At 66.9% G+C, this 17,800-nt stretch overlaps 2 protein-coding genes across 7 annotated transcripts; one reads left to right on the top strand and one right to left on the bottom strand.

Annotated features, from left to right (window-relative positions):
* Positions 1–758: 758 nt before the first annotated feature.
* On the top strand, positions 759–7,102 carry MAPK15 (mitogen-activated protein kinase 15). 5 transcript variants are annotated; one of them, XM_082720477.1, is made up of 14 exons: positions 779–964; positions 2,322–2,420; positions 2,630–2,659; positions 2,748–2,838; positions 3,329–3,459; positions 3,569–3,732; positions 3,949–4,088; positions 4,809–4,866; positions 5,264–5,401; positions 5,554–5,659; positions 5,786–5,987; positions 6,105–6,238; positions 6,315–6,443; positions 6,546–6,967. In XM_082720477.1, the coding sequence occupies exons 1-14, from the start codon at positions 896–898 to the stop codon at positions 6,732–6,734; spliced, it is 1,680 nt and encodes a 559-aa protein (XP_082576603.1). In that variant the 5' UTR covers positions 779–895; the 3' UTR covers positions 6,735–6,967. The 5 variants fall into 5 exon arrangements, with proteins under 5 accessions (XP_082576600.1, XP_082576599.1, XP_082576603.1 ...); XM_082720474.1 differs by having other exon boundaries at positions 759–964; positions 5,330–5,401; positions 6,105–6,176; positions 6,315–7,102; XM_082720473.1 differs by having other exon boundaries at positions 762–964; positions 6,105–6,176; positions 6,315–7,102.
* Positions 7,103–8,317: 1,215 nt separating this feature from the next.
* On the bottom strand, positions 8,318–17,635 carry FAM83H (family with sequence similarity 83 member H). Of its 2 annotated transcripts, none has more exons than XM_082720469.1 (5): positions 17,462–17,635; positions 13,920–14,381; positions 13,033–13,197; positions 12,824–12,948; positions 8,318–12,598 (listed from the first exon to the last, which is right to left on the bottom strand). In XM_082720469.1, the coding sequence occupies exons 2-5, from the start codon at positions 14,364–14,366 to the stop codon at positions 9,721–9,723; spliced, it is 3,615 nt and encodes a 1,204-aa protein (XP_082576595.1). In that variant the 5' UTR covers positions 14,367–14,381; positions 17,462–17,635; the 3' UTR covers positions 8,318–9,720. The 2 variants fall into 2 exon arrangements, with proteins under 2 accessions (XP_082576595.1, XP_082576596.1); XM_082720470.1 differs by lacking the exon at positions 17,462–17,635 and adding an exon at positions 15,312–15,330.
* Between the last annotated feature and the right edge of the window lie 165 nt (positions 17,636–17,800).

Genomic DNA, 17,800 nt, shown 5'->3' with positions numbered 1-17,800 from the left:
TTTGGTCCAGTTTTCCGGCCGTTTTCTGGGGGAGGACATCGTGTCCAGCGCTGGATACTCTTCGGGGGCCAGAAGACCGGCCCCTCCCACCTTGCTTCTCTGCGCATCCTCCAGCTCTACACCGAGACACAACCTTGTACTTACAGAGCAGGATTCGGGTAACTTGGGCCCAAGTGTACACCCTTGGGAGCTTCACCACGATTAGCCCCTTCTGCACCGAGGTTCCAGCGCCTCGAGCCCACCGCAGGCGCCGCCGCTGAGCCGCGGACGGCATCCCCGCGGGTCAGTGCGAAGGGCCGGTGCCCGGAAGCGTGGGTCCCTGGAGATGTCGCGCGCACCCGGTGGCTCGTGCAGCGTCTTTCCTCCTGCGCCGCCGGACGCCTTGGCCGCGTTTCGGTGTCCGTCCCTCTGTGTCCGTGCGCGCCCCTGGACTCAGCTGCGGGCGGCGTTCGCGTGCGGTTCCGCGCGGCCGACGCTGCGGTTCCCCGGGCAGACGCCCGCGCTCAGCACGCGGGGTTCGCGCTCGCACTCCGCCCGCCTCCGGCCGCCCCGCCCGAGAGGCCCCTCCTGCGGCGCCCCGGCCCCTGGCCCGCTCGCTCCTAGGGGGCGGGGACGCGGGAAGGCGGGAGGCGGCGGGAAGAGCCGCCCGGCCGAGGGCGCCCCGCGAACGCACGCCCCGCCCCCGCCGCCGGGCTTCCGAGGCCGCCGGGGACGCGGCGGGGGCGCGGGCGGGGCTAGGAGCCGGGTGGGCGGGGCGCTGGGTGGGGCCTGGGCCGCACACCCCGCCCCACCCTGGCGCGGCGCAGACGCAAGGCGGGGCGGTCTCCAAGGCAACCGGATTCAACAGTTCGAGCCCCGCGGGCGCCCGGAGGCCTCCAGGCGCCCACCCGAAGGCATGTGCGCGGCGGAGGTGGACCACCACGTAGCCCAGCGATACCTGCTCAAGAGGCGGCTGGGGAAAGGGGTGAGCCCGGCCACCTGCGGGGCGGGGGCAGGTCCCGTGGGAGGTCTGTCTCTCCGACGCTGCCGGGGGTCCTGGGCTCACTACCAGTTTTCTCCACCGACTGGAGGGTGGCCTTGCGCAAGCCACCGAGCCCGTCGGGCCTCAGCTTCCTGTAACGGGGTTCTAACGGTGCCTACTTCCAGGGGGCCCACAGAGGTCTCAGGCCAGTGGGACCCTGGACAGATCCCCTCCCCAGACCCCACCGAGCGTCCCCTGCTCCCAGCTGCCACTTCTGGTGCCCATAGGACACTCCAAGGAGACTGGGCCCATCATTCCTGTCGCTGAGGCGATGGGTGGATCCCAAGCCTGGCCCAGGAAGGGACTGAGTAGGTAGATGGGCATGGAGTGAGAGCCAGAACCTTGTGTGAGCAAACGTGCATTTGTGATTGTGTGTGAGAGCCTGTGGGATTGTGTGTAAAGAGTGTATGTGAGGGGCGCCTGGGGGGCTCAGTGAGTTAAGCCTCTGCATTCGGCTCAGGTCATGATCTCAGGGTCCTGGGAATCTCTGCTCAGCGGGGAACCTGCTTCGCCCTCTCTGCCTGCCTCTCTGCCTACTTGTGATCTCTCTGTGTCAAAAAAAAGAGTGTATGTGAAGGTGGGTGACTGGGTGTGTAATGGGGGAGGAAAGAAACAATGTTCCAAACAGTGTACACAGCAAGTACAAAGGCCCTGCGGCAAGGACCTACTGGCTGTGAGGAAAGAGCAGAGTTGGTACAACCTGGATACAAGTGACTGAGGGGGGGCTCTGATCACCTGAGCCTTTGGGAAACTGCAAGGGCTTCTACTAAGCACGACATAGAGGGTGGTAGCAGCCTTTGGCTCCACAAGTTACCCTGTCTGGTCTGGAGGATGGTCGGTGGTGCAGGCTAAGGAGACCAGTTAAGAGCTCAGTGTACTGATCCAGACAGGAAATGTGGGAGAGTCAAGGGGCTCAGACCAGATGGTAGCACGATGGTAGCAAGTAGTCGGATTCCGACAAATTTGGAGTGTAGAGCCGGTAGGATTTGCTGAGAGGCTGGAGGGGTGTGAAAGAGGATCAGCGGGCCCAGAACAGGTTTCCTCACCCGTCCACAATCTCCCATCTGTGACCTTATTTCTTTCTGGGGTCTTGCTTCCTGTCACCCTCCTCTGGAAGACGCTGGGGTCTTAGACGCTTAGCAGCCCGCCGCTGCAGGGACCTCCTCGCCCAGAGCCACAGCCCCTCACCACACCCTCATCCCTCCCAGGAGCCAGAGCAGGCAGGAGGAGCAGTCTGGTGGGCAGGGGAGGGGGCAGGAGGCTGGTTCTGCGCCCGGCAAGCTGACCAGCCTTCTTGCAGGCCTATGGCATCGTGTGGAAGGCAGTGGATAGGAGGACTGGCGAGGTCGTGGCCATCAAGAAAATCTTCGATGCCTTTAGAGATAAGACGGATGCGCAGGTGAGTGACTGCAGAAGAAGAGTGAGAAGGACAAGGGCGGGCTGTGGGGGCGGCGCCCTGCTGCTTGGAGCCTGGTAGCTCGGTCACAGTGGGTCTCAGAGCACCATCTGCTCGGTGGCCCTGTGGTGCAGTGGTCTGCGCAATGAGCATCAGTCCCTATGGAGCCTTCCAACATCCAAACCCGCTCTCATATTTCTGTCTCATTCCAGAGAACGTTCCGGGAAATCACGCTGCTCCAGGTAAGTGGCCAGGGTCATCTGACCTCCTCCCCAGGTGCAGCTGCTTCAAACGAGGGGGGAAGCACACAGCCCCAGGTTCTCTCCTTAGGAACTGGGGGACCATCCCAACATCATCCGCCTCCTGGATGTGATCCGGGCGGAGAATGACAGGGACATTTACCTCGTGTTTGAGTCTATGGGTGAGTGCAGCCTTGCTCAGCCCTGGTGCTGGGCCCTCCCGGGGCCTGCCCCCCTTTTTATGTCCCTCTGCTGCCCAGGCCACCACAGTGGCCAGCTGGGACAGTTCCTTGGTGCCCGAGGACAAACCACGGGCGTGTGTCAGTGCCGGGGCCTGGCAGTGACCACCTTGAGCCCATCTCTACAAGGCTCCTGCTTTCTCCACCACTTGCAGCTATATTTTCCTTTTTCTACCTATTTTATAAAACAAAGTGACAGGAAATAAAGTATTAAACATAACCCCACAGACTTTTATTGCTACACCAACCAAGGCAGCCAACAGGCCTGAGAAGCTGGCCGGAACCACTAAGTGTGTGTGCCCAGGACAGGGTCAGGGACAGGGCTGCAAGGGAGGCCAGTGGGACCTGAGGGCTGCGGCCACGGGAGCGGCCCAGCGGGGGCAGACCTGTGTCCTCTTCCCAGGCCCCCGGGCTGACCCGCATGCTCCCCTAGACACAGATCTGAACGCCGTCATCTGTAAGGGCAGGCTGCTGAAGGACACCCACAAACGCTACATCATCTACCAGCTCCTGCGGGCCACCAAGTTCATCCACTCGGGACATGTCATCCACCGGGACCAGAAGGTGCCCCCCGTGCTCCATTCGTGGGCCCCGTCACCCCATTCGTGGGCCCCGTCACCCCCACCATGTGCACCCACCCCTGACAGAGCTCAGCCCACCTCCTCCCTTGCAGCCGTCCAACGTTCTCCTGGACTCCAGCTGCTTGGTGAAGCTCTGCGACTTTGGTCTCGCCCGCTCCCTTGGTGACCTCCCTGAGGGGCCTGAGGGCCAGGCCCTGACAGATTACGTGGCGACGCGCTGGTACCGGGCTCCCGAGGTGCTGCTGTCCTCCAGCTGGTAAGAGCATCACTCCCCCCCACACTCCTACCCTCACCGTCCGCTGCAGCACCCCTGTAGCCTCCCACTCAGCCGGGGCCCCCCAGGCCTCTTGGGCCCCCACGTGTGCCCTCACCGGCTCCCTTCCAGTGCCCCAGACCCTGCCCCCTTGATTGTGTCTCCTCCACGTCTACCTCCAGGGTCCCCTCCCCATGCGTGCACCCTGTCCTGCCCCAGGTACACCCCCGGGGTGGACATGTGGAGTCTGGGCTGCATCCTGGGAGAGATGCTGCGGGGAAAGCCCCTGTTCCCAGGCACGTCCACGCTGCACCAGCTGGAGCTCATCCTGGAGACCATCCCGCCGCCGTCCAAGGAGGGTGGGTGTGAGCAGGGCCCTGTGGGGCATCAGGGAGTCTGAGGGTCAGCACACAGAGCTGTAGGGGACAGCATGGGACCGGCTAGGACTGGTGGTGAGGAGGCTGGGGATGAAAGGGAGGGGAAGGGTCCAGAGCCTCGGGAAGACTGGAAAGGGCAGGACCTACACAAGGTAGGCCTGGGGAGGAGCTACAGGTCCCTGAGGGCCAAGCAGTGCCCATAAAGGGTCCAGCTGGGTCAGGACAGGAGCTGGGGCTGGTGGGAGCAGGTCCAGCAGCTGTGCGGGGAGCAGGCAGCAGAGGGTTGGGGAAGAGGTGGCGGGAGATAGCAGTGAGGGTCAGGTAGTCTAGGGAGTCCTTCCTCTTCCCTGGGGGGCGTGGGGAGCAGGGCAAAAGAGAGGGGAAGAACCAGGTGGGGGGAGCCCTATTGTCTTCCCCTGAGTCTCTGCTTTCCCGGGTGGAGGGGGAAGGGGTCCTTCCATGGAGGAGGGAATGCCCAGATGTGGAGTGCCTGTGCAGGAGCGGGGGGAGAAAACTGTGCAAGGGCAGGCACATGTAGCAGGAATCTAGGCATTCCAGCTCACAGTCCTGCCAGACCGCCCAAGCCTGGAAAGGCAGGCACTCCCCGGGCAGGAAGAGACCGCTGGCCCCCGACCTCCCTGAGTGGTACCCCCGGACCAGGCGCTCCCGGTCCCACCCCATGTTCCGTCCACCCACCTGCAGACCTCCTGGCTCTTGGCTCAAGCTACAGTGCCTCGATCCTGCCCTGCCTGCGGGCCTGGTGAGTGGCGATGCTTAGAGCCTGGCTCTGTTACTCTTCCTCTCAGCTTGTGGGCCCGTCCGCCAGGCCGGACCTGGGCCCTGGGCTTCTGATGGCGCTCCCACAGCCGGCGATTTGGTCGCACTAATAATGAGGAACCTTCAGCATCCCCCAGCATGGCTGGAGGTGTGGGGAGGCCCACAGGAACGCAGCCGGGCTGGGAGAGGAGGGACCGAAGCAAGGCGGGCCGGGATCTCGCCCCTTGCCAGGCTGCCTGAGGGTGTTGCATGGGGACGGAGAGGCACAGGTTGGTTAAGGGCTGCTTGGGCGGAGGGTCAGGGTCCGAACTGGAGCTGCCACAGATATGGGTGTGGGAGCAGCCTGCACCTGGAGAGGGGACAGTAGCGGGCGCCCGCAGGCCACGGCAGCCGCTGGACACCCTCCTGCCGCCAGACACACCCCCGGAGGCCTTGGATCTCCTCAGGGGCCTCCTGGTATTTGCCCCGGACAAGCGGCTCAGCGCAGCCGAGGCACTGCAGCACCCCTACGTGCAGAGGTAGGGGTGGGGCCCGGGTGGGGTGCAGAGGGCAGGGTGCCGCGGGCCAGCTCCTCCCTTGCTGGGCTGGATGTTGGGTCGCGGATCTGCGCTGGACTGGAGAGACGGGAGAGTCCCGCTTCTGCCACGCCGGTCTCGCTGGCTCGCCGCAGGTTCCACTGCCCGGCCCGTGAGTGGACCCTGGATTCGGCTGTGCGGCTCCCAGTGCTCGAAGGAGTTCAGCTCTCAGCCCCCGAGTATCGCAGCCGCGTCTATCAGGTGCTGTGGCGGCGACCACTAAGACCCCCCATCCGCGCTCACCCTCGAGCCCCTCCCCTGCCTCAGCGGCCCCCTGACCCTCTACACCTGCGCGGTGCACCCCTGAGCGCCCCTCCGTCTCCGCAGATGATCCTGGAGCGCAGGGCCAACAGCCGGGTCCCCAGAGAGAAGGGCGTAGGGGGGACACCCCCGGGCGCAGAGCCCGGCGCCCCCCCGCCCCAGGCGCACCTGCTCAGAGCCAGCGCCGCCCCTCCGCCCGCCCCGGGCTCTTCCACGCGGAACCCCGGACGCAGACCTCAGAGCGGCCCGACTCAGCGGGCCGCGCCGGGTGTGTGATCTTCGACTGCCTCCCCGCACCGGGCGCGGCCCCTGCCCCTTCCGCGTGGAGCCACCGAGCGTCCGCTGCGCCAGACTAACCCCGGGGGTTGATCTTCCGACCCCACAGACGTTGCCTGCGGAGCCAAGAACCTTCCGCGGCAGAACTCGGCCCCCCTGCTCCAGCCTCCGCCCCCACGAGGTCTCCGGAGAGGGGAGAGGCCCCCTGGGGCGACGCCGGAGGCCCCCTCGGCCCCCCTGTGGGTAGGTCAGTCCGGGAGGGTCCCTCTCAATCCCTTCTGAGGGCCGGGCAGTGACCCGGTGGCGCGCCCCTTCCCAGGTGAAGCCCAGTGGCAAGGGGGCGGCGCCCTCCCTCGCCAGGCAGGCCGCCGCCCAGGTGGCCATCCAGGCCCTAGTCCGGAGCGACTGGAACCCGGGCCGAGAGCTGCGCGCCAGCGGCGCGCGACGGGTGAGCTCCCGGGCCGCCCGTCCTTCCCGCCCCCTTGGCCCGCGTCGGGACCCTCCCCTCCCTCTGGTCCCGCCCCTCACGCCGCCCCTGGGCCGTGTGCAGGTCCCTCGCGGGCTTCCCGCGGACGGCCGGCCCGAGCCCCGGCCCGGCCGGAGGATGTTCAGCGCCTCGGCCTCGCAGGGGGTCCAGGGCGCCGCAAGGGCTGCGCTCGGGGGCTACTCTCAAGCGTACGGTACCGTCTGCCGCTCGGCACTGGGCCGCCTGCCGCTGCTCCCGGGTCCCCGCGCCTAAGCCGCCCCACCGGCCTTCAGATCGGCTCTTCCGCTCAGCCCGTGCCCCTTGCCCAGTTCCCTGCCCCTCTCCCAGCCCGATTTACCCCCCAGTCCCCCACGCTCTCCAACCCCCTTTTTGCCTGGCCACATCCTCGAGATCCAGGGGGCTTGTCCAGGCCTCCCCGCGGCGGGGCGGGTGAGGTTCCCACCCATCGCCAATCACACCCTCCAATAAATTCGTGTCCGTCCCCAGCCTGCCTGCCTATCTATCTTCTGTTCTCAGTGGGGACTCCCTCCGAGGTCACACCACCCCTTCCCTGGAAACCACCCCCTTCGGAGGACCGACCCCCATGTCTAGTACAGAGCCCATGAGAAGCTGCCCGGCTCCTGTCCGCCCAGTGCTGTCCCTGGAGGCTCACACCAGCAACGACTGGCCGAGGGGGCTCCTCAGGGCCAGCTTCCCATCCTCTCTCCACAGATGGTCTGGGGCCTGCCTGGTGCCAGGGCACCATCAGAGGGACAAGGCTGTCCTCAAGTTGCTGGGTGGGGGGGGACTTGTGTACCTGCTGCCTCAGTGCAAACCATCACGTGACCACACTTGCGGCTCTGAGCCAGAGTAAAAAGTGGAGAGGACAGATAGGGCAGTGCCCCAGGGTCCAGCCCCTGACTGTGATCACTGTGCTCTTGGCCACCAACAGTGACTGGCAGCTGGTCTTTCCTGGTAAGGGGTGGGTCCAGGACGGTGGGAGCTGAAGAGATCCGAGGGGCCCCGGGGGACACCTGTCTCATGGTCCCAGGTGAGCCGTGCACCACACCTGACCTCCTGGCAGGCGCTGGAACACAGGCCATTTCCCAACTGCTGGCTGGAGCTCACGGTCTACAGGATGTGGGCTGTGCTGTGCTGGGGGCTGGGCTGCCAGGAGCAGGAGCTCTGCGCACCTGTGAAAGCTGCCCGCGGCGGCTAGAGGCGCAGGTGGGAAGGGCAGAGGGTGGGCCCAGACCAGGTGGCTGCGAGCAATGGGGCAAGCAGGCGAGGACTGGGGAGGGAGCCCAAAGAGGAAGTGAGAGTTGATGGCCCGGTCCTGGCCTGGAGGTGAGCCAGTCGGAAGACGGGTGGCTGGGGGGGGGGGGCAGTGAAGGGGGAGCCGGCTGAGTTCCGAGAGCCTGAGGCATAGCCGCCAGGTGATGGATGAGGGGGAGGGAAGGAACCCCACAGCCCAGAGAGGGGCAGGTGGGGCCCCAGGAAGCCCGGCCCTGCGAGGGGGGCCGCAGAATGGCTGAGAGATCTGGACACCTGCGCACCGGTGGCTGGAGGGGCTTGGTGACCAGGAGCTTCCAGCAGGGTGTGCCTATACGGAGGGCGGGCAGAACTGGAAGTGGGAGCGGCAGACTAAAGCAGTTCGCCTGTGCGGGGAAGCAGGTCCTGGGAGGGTGCGAAGACGGAGTCTCCTGGGTCAGATGTGGTCACAGGTGATGGCAGTACAGGTGTGCAGGGGGTGGGGCGGGGAGTCTCTACTGCTCCCCGCAGGGGTGGTGCCATCCAGAAGGAAATCTGAGTTCCCAAGACTAACGTTTGTCATGTATTAACTGGGGGTATCTATATTTAGGAATGTGTTGTGTTTTATTGTTAACACCAAGATGTGGAGAATGACATTTGACACGTGTTATTCAGCACGAGTGGAGGACACAGACCAGGGCTGCGCTGAGACATGCAAAAGTAAACGGGTCAGCAAGTGCCTCTAGGCCGAGGGACATGGGAGAGCGTCTGGCTCCTCGGTGACCTCCTCCGCCTGACCCACAGTGTCCCCCAGCCCCCATCACCCTTCTCCAGGGGCCTGGAGTCGGAACTGCCACCTCGGCTCAGCAGCCTCGTTCCTTAAATCCTTTCCCAGGCTGAGCGACTGCCATTTCTTATTCTTAAACCAAAAAAAAAAAAAAAGTTGCAGAAATACTAATTTCCCAATGCTAGCTAGCACTTACAGCGGGGCGCTTCCTAAGCATTTGGTGTCAAAATGTTATTCCAATCAAAGTCACTGTCCGGAGGAGAGAGATATAGGAACAAAACTTCCATTTTGCAGATTGGTGACAAAGAAGGAAGGATCCAGAACAGGGCACATGAAGCGGTCCTGCACCACCGCACGGCCCCTTCCCCTCGCCCAGTCAAGCACAAGCCTCCATCCAGACAAACGCCAACGCTCCCAGCTCTTCAGCCCTTGCTGGGGGCTGGGGTGCTGGCTGGAGCCCCACAGGAAGAGCCGCCAGGTTGGCCTCAGTTCTGGCAGGACGGTCTCTCAGGAGTCCCCTGGGCACCCCGCCGTCAGCACCCCCTGGACCGTGCTTCCTGAGACGGACCCCCTTTGGGTCTGGGTGTATCCCACTGCCGTCGCCAGCCGCCCGAACCACTCTGCTCCCCCTGCAGTGAACGGCCACTGAGAAGGGTGCCAGGAGGCAGAGAGGCCAGGAGGAGGAATGCAAGCGGGGCAGGAAGCAAGCCTGGAGCCGCGGGGGGCAGGGGAGATGCCGGCCAGGGGGGGAGAGAGAGAGGCTGGGCCGCCCGCACACAGGAAAGCCACAGCAGTGGCAAAGCAGCCGGGCGGGGGGGGGGGGCAGTGAGCAGAGAGGAGTCCTGAGACACGGAAGCCCTGAGATCTGGGGCCCCCAAAGATGGGGGACTAAGGCACAAAAAGATGGGCCCCCGAAAGGGTGGGGACCTAAGGCACAAAAAGGATCAGGACCTGAGGTGAGTGCAGGTCTCGAGGGGCCCTGAAGTCCAGAGATGGTGGACAGGGATGCTACAAAGGGAGCGGCTGGGGCCCTGCGGCAGGGGTGGAGCTGGAGGAATAAGGCATGGCATGAGGGAAGGGCCGGGCCGGGCCAGGCCAGCAGCTGGGCGAGGGCAGGGTGCCACCGCCGCTTCCACCCCACGTCCTTGGGAGCCCCAGGCACCTTGCCTGGTGGTGGGCAGTGAGGTGGGCGCCGGGTCGGGGGCTGGGGGACCAGGGGGCTCACTTCTTTTTGAAAGTGCCCAGGATCCTGGGCACAAACTTGCCTACCTTGCTGTCCCTCGTGTCGTCCTCCGCCAGGCCCTCCCCCGCCCCTGCGGCCCCAGCCTCTTCCTTTTTGCAGAAGACCTCAAAGCGGCTGTAGACACGCTTCTCCTTGCGCATGCTCTCCATGCGGCGCAGCAGCCGGTCGCGGTCCTCCGCGCTGGCTGGCAGGGTACGGCTCAGTCTACCTTGGGTCCCCAGGCTGTCCGAGCGGAAGATGGCAGAGCATTTGTCCTTGTCGGACATGTCCGGAGCCAGGCCGCCAGCAGCTGGGGAGCGGCCCAGTTCAGGACTGCTGTGAGCCAGGCCCGGGGCCGCCGCAGGGACTCCGCGGTGTTTCTGGCCGTGGGCGCTAATCTGCTCCAGAATGGCTTTTGTGTCATCCCGCAGGTTGCTGCTGTACAAAGCGTTGGCCGTGGCAGAGGCTGTGCGCGCCCTCGGGCCCCGCTCGTCTCCAGTGGCCGCCTCCGTGCTATCCGCCCTCCCCAGGGACGGCCGCCGGGGGCTCTCGGGCTGCCCGTTCTCCTGTGGCGCTGGGAAGCCGCCCTCTTCCTCCGTGCGCCGATCACCCCTGGGGCTCAGCAGCTGGCGGAGACGTAGCGAGCCCTTGCGCAGGACTTCCATGGGGCCGCCAGCCGTCTCCTCCGCGGTCCCAGTCTTCGGAGACTCCTCGGAGAAGGTAAGGGTCAGGCTGCCCCTGCGCTCGGGCACAGCAGGGACAGGGCTGCCCCTGTGCTCGGGCACAGCAGGGATGGGGCTGCCCCTACGCTCGGGCACAGCGGGGACGGGGCTGCCCCTGCGCTCGGGCACAGCGGGGACGGGGCTGCCCCTGCGCTCGGGCACAGCGGGGACGGGGCTGCCCCTGCGCTCCGGTACAGGAGGGACCGGGCTACCCCTGCGCTCGGGATAGGCCGAGGTGGGGCTTCCTTTTGGCTCAGGGTAAGCAGAGGTGGGGCTCCCTCTTGGCTCAGGGTGAGGTGCCTGGCGGGGCCCATACCCCTCCAGCGGGGGGCTGACCCGCCCTTGTGGGGAGGCGGAGCGGCCCTGTGCAGAGAGAAAGCGAGAGGGCAGCCTGTCGGCACCACTCCGGCCCAGCGTGTCTAGCAGCTGGGCCGCGGTAAGCGTGGCAGCTCCCGGCTGCCTCTCTGCCTCCTGGTGCAGCCGCTGTGCGAAGGAGTCGCGCAGGTCCAGCAGGCAGCTCTCGAGGCTGCGGCGCTCGCCTCCCGCCCCACTGGGCGCCACCGTCTCCTCCCGCCATGCCTGGGACACAACAGCCTTGCTGTGGCTGGTGACTGTGACTGGGGCCCCCGTCCCGCCAGCATCACGCGCCGGGCCCTTGTATTTCTCCAGGAGCTCGGCCACCTTGGTGGAAGTGGCGGAGCGCACGGCATCGCCACCAGGGCCCAGCATCTCGCTGACCGCCTGCTCCTTGTGCAGCAACTGCGCCTTCTCAGTGGTGGCTGCCGTGGCCCCCGTGGCCCCACAGGCGACCTCGGCCTGGGAAGCGCTGAAGATCAGGGAGGAGCGCAGGCGCGAGCTGCGCTGGATCAGCGGGTTCAAGCGGGAGCGGAAAGAGTCCTGCTTGGCCAGACCTGCCTCCTCCAGGCCCTCGCGCTCTGGGTTGTCACCGCCGCCGCCGCCAGAGCAAGGCACCAGGCCCTTGGCCGGGAAGGGTGCACGGGAGGCTGAAGGGAGCAGGTCCCCGGGGGCCACTCGGCCCCCGGACACCAGAACGTCCTCTTCATAGGCCTCAGCCTCCATGGGCGCCGGCAGGCCCTCTTCGCCGGGGTCCTCGCCATGGCAACCGCTCAGGTAGGACGCCAGGCGCCAGTGCCGCAGCCCCGCCCGCCCCTCGGGCCCGCCCCTGCGCTCGGGCTCTGCGTCGGAGGCGGCATCCGGGCCCAGCCTCGCCACCGCCTGGCACGGGAAGCGCTGGCCCAGGTTGGGGCGAGGAGCCCCGCTGGGTTCCAGGCCACCGGGCCCGGGCCCCGAGGCGGGGTCTGAGCCGTGGCGCACCTCGCGTGACGCGCTGGACGGCACGTAGTCCAGCCGCTGGTGTCCGTCGGGGCCGAGCTCGGGGAAGCGTGGCCCGGGCCCTAGCGCGAAGTCTTCGTGCTCGGTGAAGCCCGGGCGGCCAGCGCGCAGCTTCTCGAACAGGCCCTGCGGGCGCGCCGGCGCCAGCTGCGGGTCCCACTGGTAATGCTGCTGGTAGAGCTGGTCACGGTGGAAGTGACTGGTCTGGAAGCGGAAGTCGTCGCCGTGGCTGAGGAATGTCTGCCGTGACACCTGCCGCGCGGCCGCGAAGTTCTCCACCGCGCCCGCGCCGTCGGCGGCGGCGTAGCTGTGCCGCTTGAAGGCGTCCATCTCCAGGTGCCGGGCCTGGAAGAAGCCCCGCGGGCCCGCGAGCTCGCCCCCGAGTCCCGTCTCCGCGTCCAGCCGCCGCGACAGCGGCCGCAGCCCGGCGTGCGGCTCCAGGGCTCCGCCCGGCATCCGCGCCGGCTCCTCCCGGCGGAAGGCCGACAAGAAGTGGCGGTCGGGGTCGAGGAAGGACGGGAAACCCAGGCCCTCTTCCCGAGGCGGTGGGAACAGGAGGTGCGCTCGTCTGGGGAAGGAGAAGGGGGTCGGCGCCCCGGTCACCTGGCCGCCCATAAGGGGCCCGGCTCCCGCGTACGGAGCCAGCGCGTAAGCGTCCATGCGGGCCAGCGCCCCGGCCGAGGGCACCAGAGGCTCGGACTGTGCGAACAGGATGCGGAACTCCTCATCGAAGCTGGACACCAGCTCGCCCTGGAACACGTGCGCCAGGCTTCGGTGGATCTTCTCGAAGGACCACATGAAGCTGCGGGTGGGGCGGGGGTCAAGTTCAGAGTCAAGGAGAGGGGCGGGGTCGGCGTCAGAGGGGCGGGGCCGAGGGGGGAGGGGTTGGGGCACGGAAGGCCGCCTGCAGTTGTGCTGGTCTCTCCGCAAGGACCCAGGGGGGCGCCGTTTCAGGGGCTACTGGACCAGGGCTTGGGCAGAGGCGGCCCTTAGGTGGGGAGGTGTCGGGGTTGCGGGCTGGGCGCACCTGTAGCTCCCACTCATCACCACGGCACAGTCCACCAGCAGGAACTTCTCCTTCACGTGGCCCTTGAAGGATTTCCCCGTGCGGCAGTAGTAGGTGGGGCCGGCCACAGTGCGCACGCGCAGGAACTGGCGGGGATGCGGAGGGGAGAGGCATTAGGTCTCTGCGGAAGCGCCCTCCACCTCCCTACACCCCTGCCCGGGGTCACTCACGTCCACGTGGTGCAGGTTGACGCGGCACTTGTCGGCCATGTCTAGGAAGTGCTGCGCGTTCATCTCATCCAGGAGGATGTAGACCGGCACGCGGCGTGCCGCCGCCTCCAGCACTTCACCGAGCAGGTCCACGTCTGTGAACATGTCCATCACCACGGCCACCACCTGCGGGGGGGGGGGGGGCGGGTCAGGGACTGAGGACAGACCCCTCTGCTGTCCCCACCATTCTCTCACCATTCCTGCCTGCCTGGACGGGCGTCAGATCACCCAGACACCACAGATCGCCCTCTGGCCCCTCCCGGGGACAGCGGGGCCCTGCCAAGGAAGGGGAGCCAGGAGAACGCCTACGAGAGGGGGTGTGGGGCTGCTGGCAGCCAGGTGACCCATGATGGAGCCCTAGGCAGGCACAGAGCCTCCCTCCTGTTGGGGAAGGGACAAGGCAAATGAAGCCGCACAACCCGCCCCGGAAGGCGCCACCCAGGCCCTAGCTCTCGGCCCTGCGAGGAGACTGTGCGCCAGGGTGCACAGGCAGTCTGGAGCCTCTGGCTTCCAGACCTGCTGCCTTCAGCTTCCATGTCTGGTTCCTGTTTGGTGGGGCCAAGCCTGGGTCAAAGGTTCGACTAGAGAGAATTCTCTGAACCCCAAGTCCAAACCAGGAAGGGGGCCCAGCCATCCCAGAGCCCTGGAGTTTCTGGGCACTGGCCACGTAGGGGGGCAGGCAGAACCGCAGCGCTCAATAACCAAACGCCTGACCCAGAAAGAAGACAGGAGGGGCGGGGCCAGCCGGCGGGGTGGGGTTTGCCCCCCCCCCCCACAACTCCTACTAAGGCTTCAGGGTCCAGCTCAGGCAGCTCCCCCGACTGACCACCCAGCCCGGGAAGGCACACCTGCTGGGCAGAGCGAATCATCCTTCGTGCCTCGTCCTTGATGCTGGGGCTATCCGGTGGGGGTGGCTGCACCAGTGTGGTGACCTCAGTGCCCTGGAAGCCGAAGGTCAGGGGCCAGCCTAGGTCGAGCTCAGGCACTGCCTGGTCTGAGTTCATGGGCCAGTAGGTGCCCGAGGAGCCATCCATGTCCACGTTGGGGGGGCTGCCTTCAGGGGGCTCGCGGGCAACATGCTGCGGGGGCCGCAGGTGGCGGCTCACGTGCTCCAGCTCCTCTGGGCACAGGAAGGCAGGTGCCCCTTCAGACGCCAGGAAGCGGCTGTAGGCCTCCGGCCCCCCCTCGGCCAGGGCATCCAGCGCCAGGCGGTAGTACTCTTTGTAGTGAGGTGGCAGGTACCCGGGCGCCAGCGGGTTGTCCCCCTGCGAGGAGCTCTGGGAGCGACGGGCCATGTCGGGGCCTGGGGCCTGGGGCAGGGGGAGGAGACACGTTCCTGGGGCAGCAGAACTGGCGCTGCTCCCCCTGACCCTGCCGTGCTTGGACACACCCTGTAGCGAGGCCTGTATGTGCCTGAGTGGGCTGTGGAGTGCAGGCCACACGTGGAGGCCTTCTGGGCACCCCTGCCCCAGGATGTCCCCTAGCTGGGGGGAGGCCAGCGGGGGACCCAGGTACAGGTGCCCTGGCCCTGTCTCATGTTACTCTGCACCGGGGGCCCCTCCTCTCACTGGAACCTCAGGAATGCCCGCACCCTGGTTTCCAGGCAGGGGTTCTGGCTGCACAAAGCCCCCACTCAGGGTTCCAGACGGCCCGTGTCCCGGGTACTTCTCTGTATCTCTATAAGAAAAAGAACAACCCAATACGTTCTGGTTGTTGCTACAAAGAAAATATAATCCAAGCCAAATTCTTTATTGTATTTGCTTTTTTCTTCTCATTTGGACATGAACGCATTTTCAAAGGCCCTGAACTACAGTGTGTGCTGGCGCGCCAGGTGGCCTCGCCCATGTGTCTGCGTCCACAGTACAGGGGCGTGAGTGGGGCCTCGGGCCCCGCCGGCTCATTACCCCCACTGTAAAATGCAGCTGTCAGGGTTGACCTGCCACCATGCCTGGCCCAACCTGAGCTCAGCTTACAAAACCTGTCCCCACTTCTGTCCCCGGACCCGGCATTCAGTCTGCAGTCCTCACACCCGCACCTGTTCCATGGGGTCACACACTCCAAGCCTCACAACCTATTCACACACATCACAGTCCTCCAAACGCACCCCTGCCCTGTGTCCCTGTCCACCAGGGCCACTCCCTTCTCTTGGCCCATCCCTCCCCGTTTCCAGCCACTGCGCCACCGGAGAGAAAACTCCCGGAACCACGCCCCTGGCAGATCCAGCCGCAGCCTCCGCTCACTGCACAAGCTTGGAGTCCAGCATGGCTCAGCCCAGCGCTGCGTGCCGGGGGTGGTCTTCCATCTCTGGTCAGGCCCTGCTGCCCGCCCCACCCCCCGGACTCTGGATGAAGCCCGAACCCTCGGCTGTGGCCATCAGGCTCACCCCGGGCTCCACACGTGCCTCTCTCCTTGTCCCCAGTTTATTGAGGACATCAAACGCTGCCCGGTCCACTCCAGTCCACATGCCTCCTGAGGGGGCCTGCGAGGGAGCCTAGGCTGACAGAAGTGGCCATGAGCTCTGCAACGCCAAGGGTGGGCGGGGCTTTTCTAAACCCCTAGGGGTCATCAACCTCCAATCCCTGAACCGCCTCCTCCTACCCTGGAAGGAGAGCCCCAGGCCCAGCCCCCCCAACCCCAGCCACTGCTTTGGGCCAGGACTGAGCGGGATTCAGATCCCGCCTAGCTCCCACGCTCCTGAGTGCTGGTCCTGCCAGAGTGCCGTGCGGCCCGGGCCCCAGGAGCGGCTCACCGGGCGGGGTCATTGGGTGCTCGGAGGCAGCTGGGACTGGACGGAGTAGGGGTCAAGACTGTGGGGCAGGATGACCTAAGGCACTTTCCCTGTCCACTCTCCCTGGGGACTGACAGGCCAACTGGATGTGCAGCGGGGGTGGGACGTGCTACCAGCGAGAGGGTCTGCAGGAAACCAGATCTGCCATCCCCCATCACTCTGCGCAGCTACGCGAGAGAAGCCCGTACTGGTCTCAGGGGCAGACTGCACCAGGGTACCAGGTTCAGGTCTGTCTGTAGTGGGGCCTCCCCCAGGACCCGACAGAAGGTGGGGACGGGAAGACTCTGGAATTCCGTGGTATGGGGTCTGTGTTGGACCAGGCAGGGCCTGGGGGCATGATCGTGCTCCCTACATAAGAGAGAGAGCCCTTCCCAAGCTGGGGGAACACAGAAGGGACCCCGTGCTCCACACCCCACTGGGAAGGGGAGTCTACAGAAACCGTCCAGCCTGGCAGGCATGGGGAGGGCAGTGCCAAGGCGCCCCGGAACGGGGGTGCCCTCCTGCATGCCCACGCCAGGGGGCCCTGCATGGCCTCAACAACAACTGCCCTAAGCCCACTGCCTTTCTTCCTTTCACCGTGCACACCCTTGAACTGTGGACTGGCCAGCGGCCCCCTCTCCAGCCCCTAGCCCCTGACAGGACCCCAATGGCGTGCCCCCTCACACATCTGCCTACTGAACGCTGCCCGAAGGCAGAGAGAGAGGGACACCCGTCACACCCCAGCGATGACTCAGCAGGAATCAGCTCCTTTGCTGCTGACCTCTGACCCCGGACACAAGGCACAAGGCGGACAAATCCTCCAGGGCCCCTAACTGGGGCCTTCCCACCTGGGTAGGAGGTGGGTTCTGTCGGGGACTGGAAGGAGCACAAGGCGCGGCGAGCGGACGCTAGGAACGGGCAGGAGCGCGGGTTCCCCGCAGAAGCCTGCGCAAGCCTGGGGCTGGGGGTGGGATCCGGCCCGCTGGGACGCGCCGACTGAAGCCGAGCTATAGTCCTCGGGGTGTGCTCCGCAGGGCCAAAAGGGCTCCATGCATGCAAGGAGCCGGAGGCTGCCGGGGCCCAGTGTCCCATCCACTCACCCCAGTTCCGGGACGTGGACGCCAGGGACCCGGGGCCTTTCGCTTTCCCGGTACTTCACGCAGGACACCAGACTGCGCGTCGGCCTCCCGGCCACCCCCGGTCCAAGGAGCCCGGGGCGGGGGCCCCCTCGGGGAGGGGTCCAGGCCAGGCCCAGCTCCCCTCCCCAGGCTCCAACTAGGCCGCGAGGGCGGGAGCCAGCAAGAACGGCCCGGGCAGGCTGGCCTCGGGGCCCGGGGCCCCTTCCCACTCGGCTCGTGCCGGGCCGGCGTCGTGCGAGGGCGCTCGCGTCCACGCCGGCACACGCGGCCCCGGCGACCTCCCCCCGGCCCGGCGCTCGGCCGCGTGGCCCCGGCCCAGGGGCCGGGGAGGGGGCGGTGGAGGTGGGGGGCGCCGCCCAGGTGAGGCCGCGCGGAGGGGCGCCGCGCGCGCCGTCCCCGCCCCACCCCCGGGGGCCCGGCCGCGGCCTCCCCTCACCCCCTCCGGCGCGCCCCGCCCCGCTCGAGCCCGGGGAGGGGGCCCTACCTGGCCAGGTGCGCGGGGGTCTCGGGACAAGGGCAGCAGGAGCCGACCGCCGCCCAGCGGCCTCGCGGTCCGGTCGGTCCGGCAGCCACTCCCCGTCGCGGCCCGCCCGCCGCGCGGCCTGATTCACGCGCCCGCCCCCGCCCCGCCCGCCGCTCCCGCCGCCGGCCTGCCCGGGCAGCACCTGGGGGCGGGGCGGCCCCACCCGCGGCGCGCCCGCATTCCGCCGCCGCCCGCGCCCCGGCGCCCCCCGGCCCCCGCCGCGCCCCGGCCCCCGCCGCCGCCGCCCCGCCGCCCGCGCCCCGCCGCCCCCCGCCGCCCCCCGCCGCCCCCGGCGCCCAT

This window comes from Mustela nivalis (genome assembly GCF_964662115.1).
Source record: "Mustela nivalis genome assembly, chromosome: 2".
NCBI lineage: Eukaryota > Metazoa > Chordata > Mammalia > Carnivora > Mustelidae > Mustela > Mustela nivalis.
Note: the sequence above shows the minus strand (reverse complement) of the source record. Positions and strands in the feature narration are given on the sequence as shown.

What these genes read in the sequence shown, in the direction of transcription:
- MAPK15 (XM_082720473.1), top strand. Translation starts at nt 896, where the DNA reads ATGTGCGCGGCGGAGGTGGACCACCACGTAGCCCAGCGATACCTGCTC. An exon ending in GAGATAAGACGGATGCGCAG is followed by an intron (nt 2,421 to 2,629) that starts GTGAGTGACTGC and finishes GTCTCATTCCAG; the next exon opens with AGAACGTTCCGGGAAATCAC. An exon ending in CCAGCCTCCGCCCCCACGAG is followed by an intron (nt 6,177 to 6,314) that starts GTCTCCGGAGAG and finishes GCCCCTTCCCAG; the next exon opens with GTGAAGCCCAGTGGCAAGGG.
- FAM83H (XM_082720469.1), bottom strand. Translation starts at nt 14,366, where the DNA reads ATGGCCCGTCGCTCCCAGAGCTCCTCGCAGGGGGACAACCCGCTGGCG. An exon ending in TCAACCTGCACCACGTGGAC is followed by an intron (nt 12,949 to 13,032) that starts GTGAGTGACCCC and finishes CATCCCCGCCAG; the next exon opens with TTCCTGCGCGTGCGCACTGT. An exon ending in GTGATGAGTGGGAGCTACAG is followed by an intron (nt 12,599 to 12,823) that starts GTGCGCCCAGCC and finishes CCCCACCCGCAG; the next exon opens with CTTCATGTGGTCCTTCGAGA.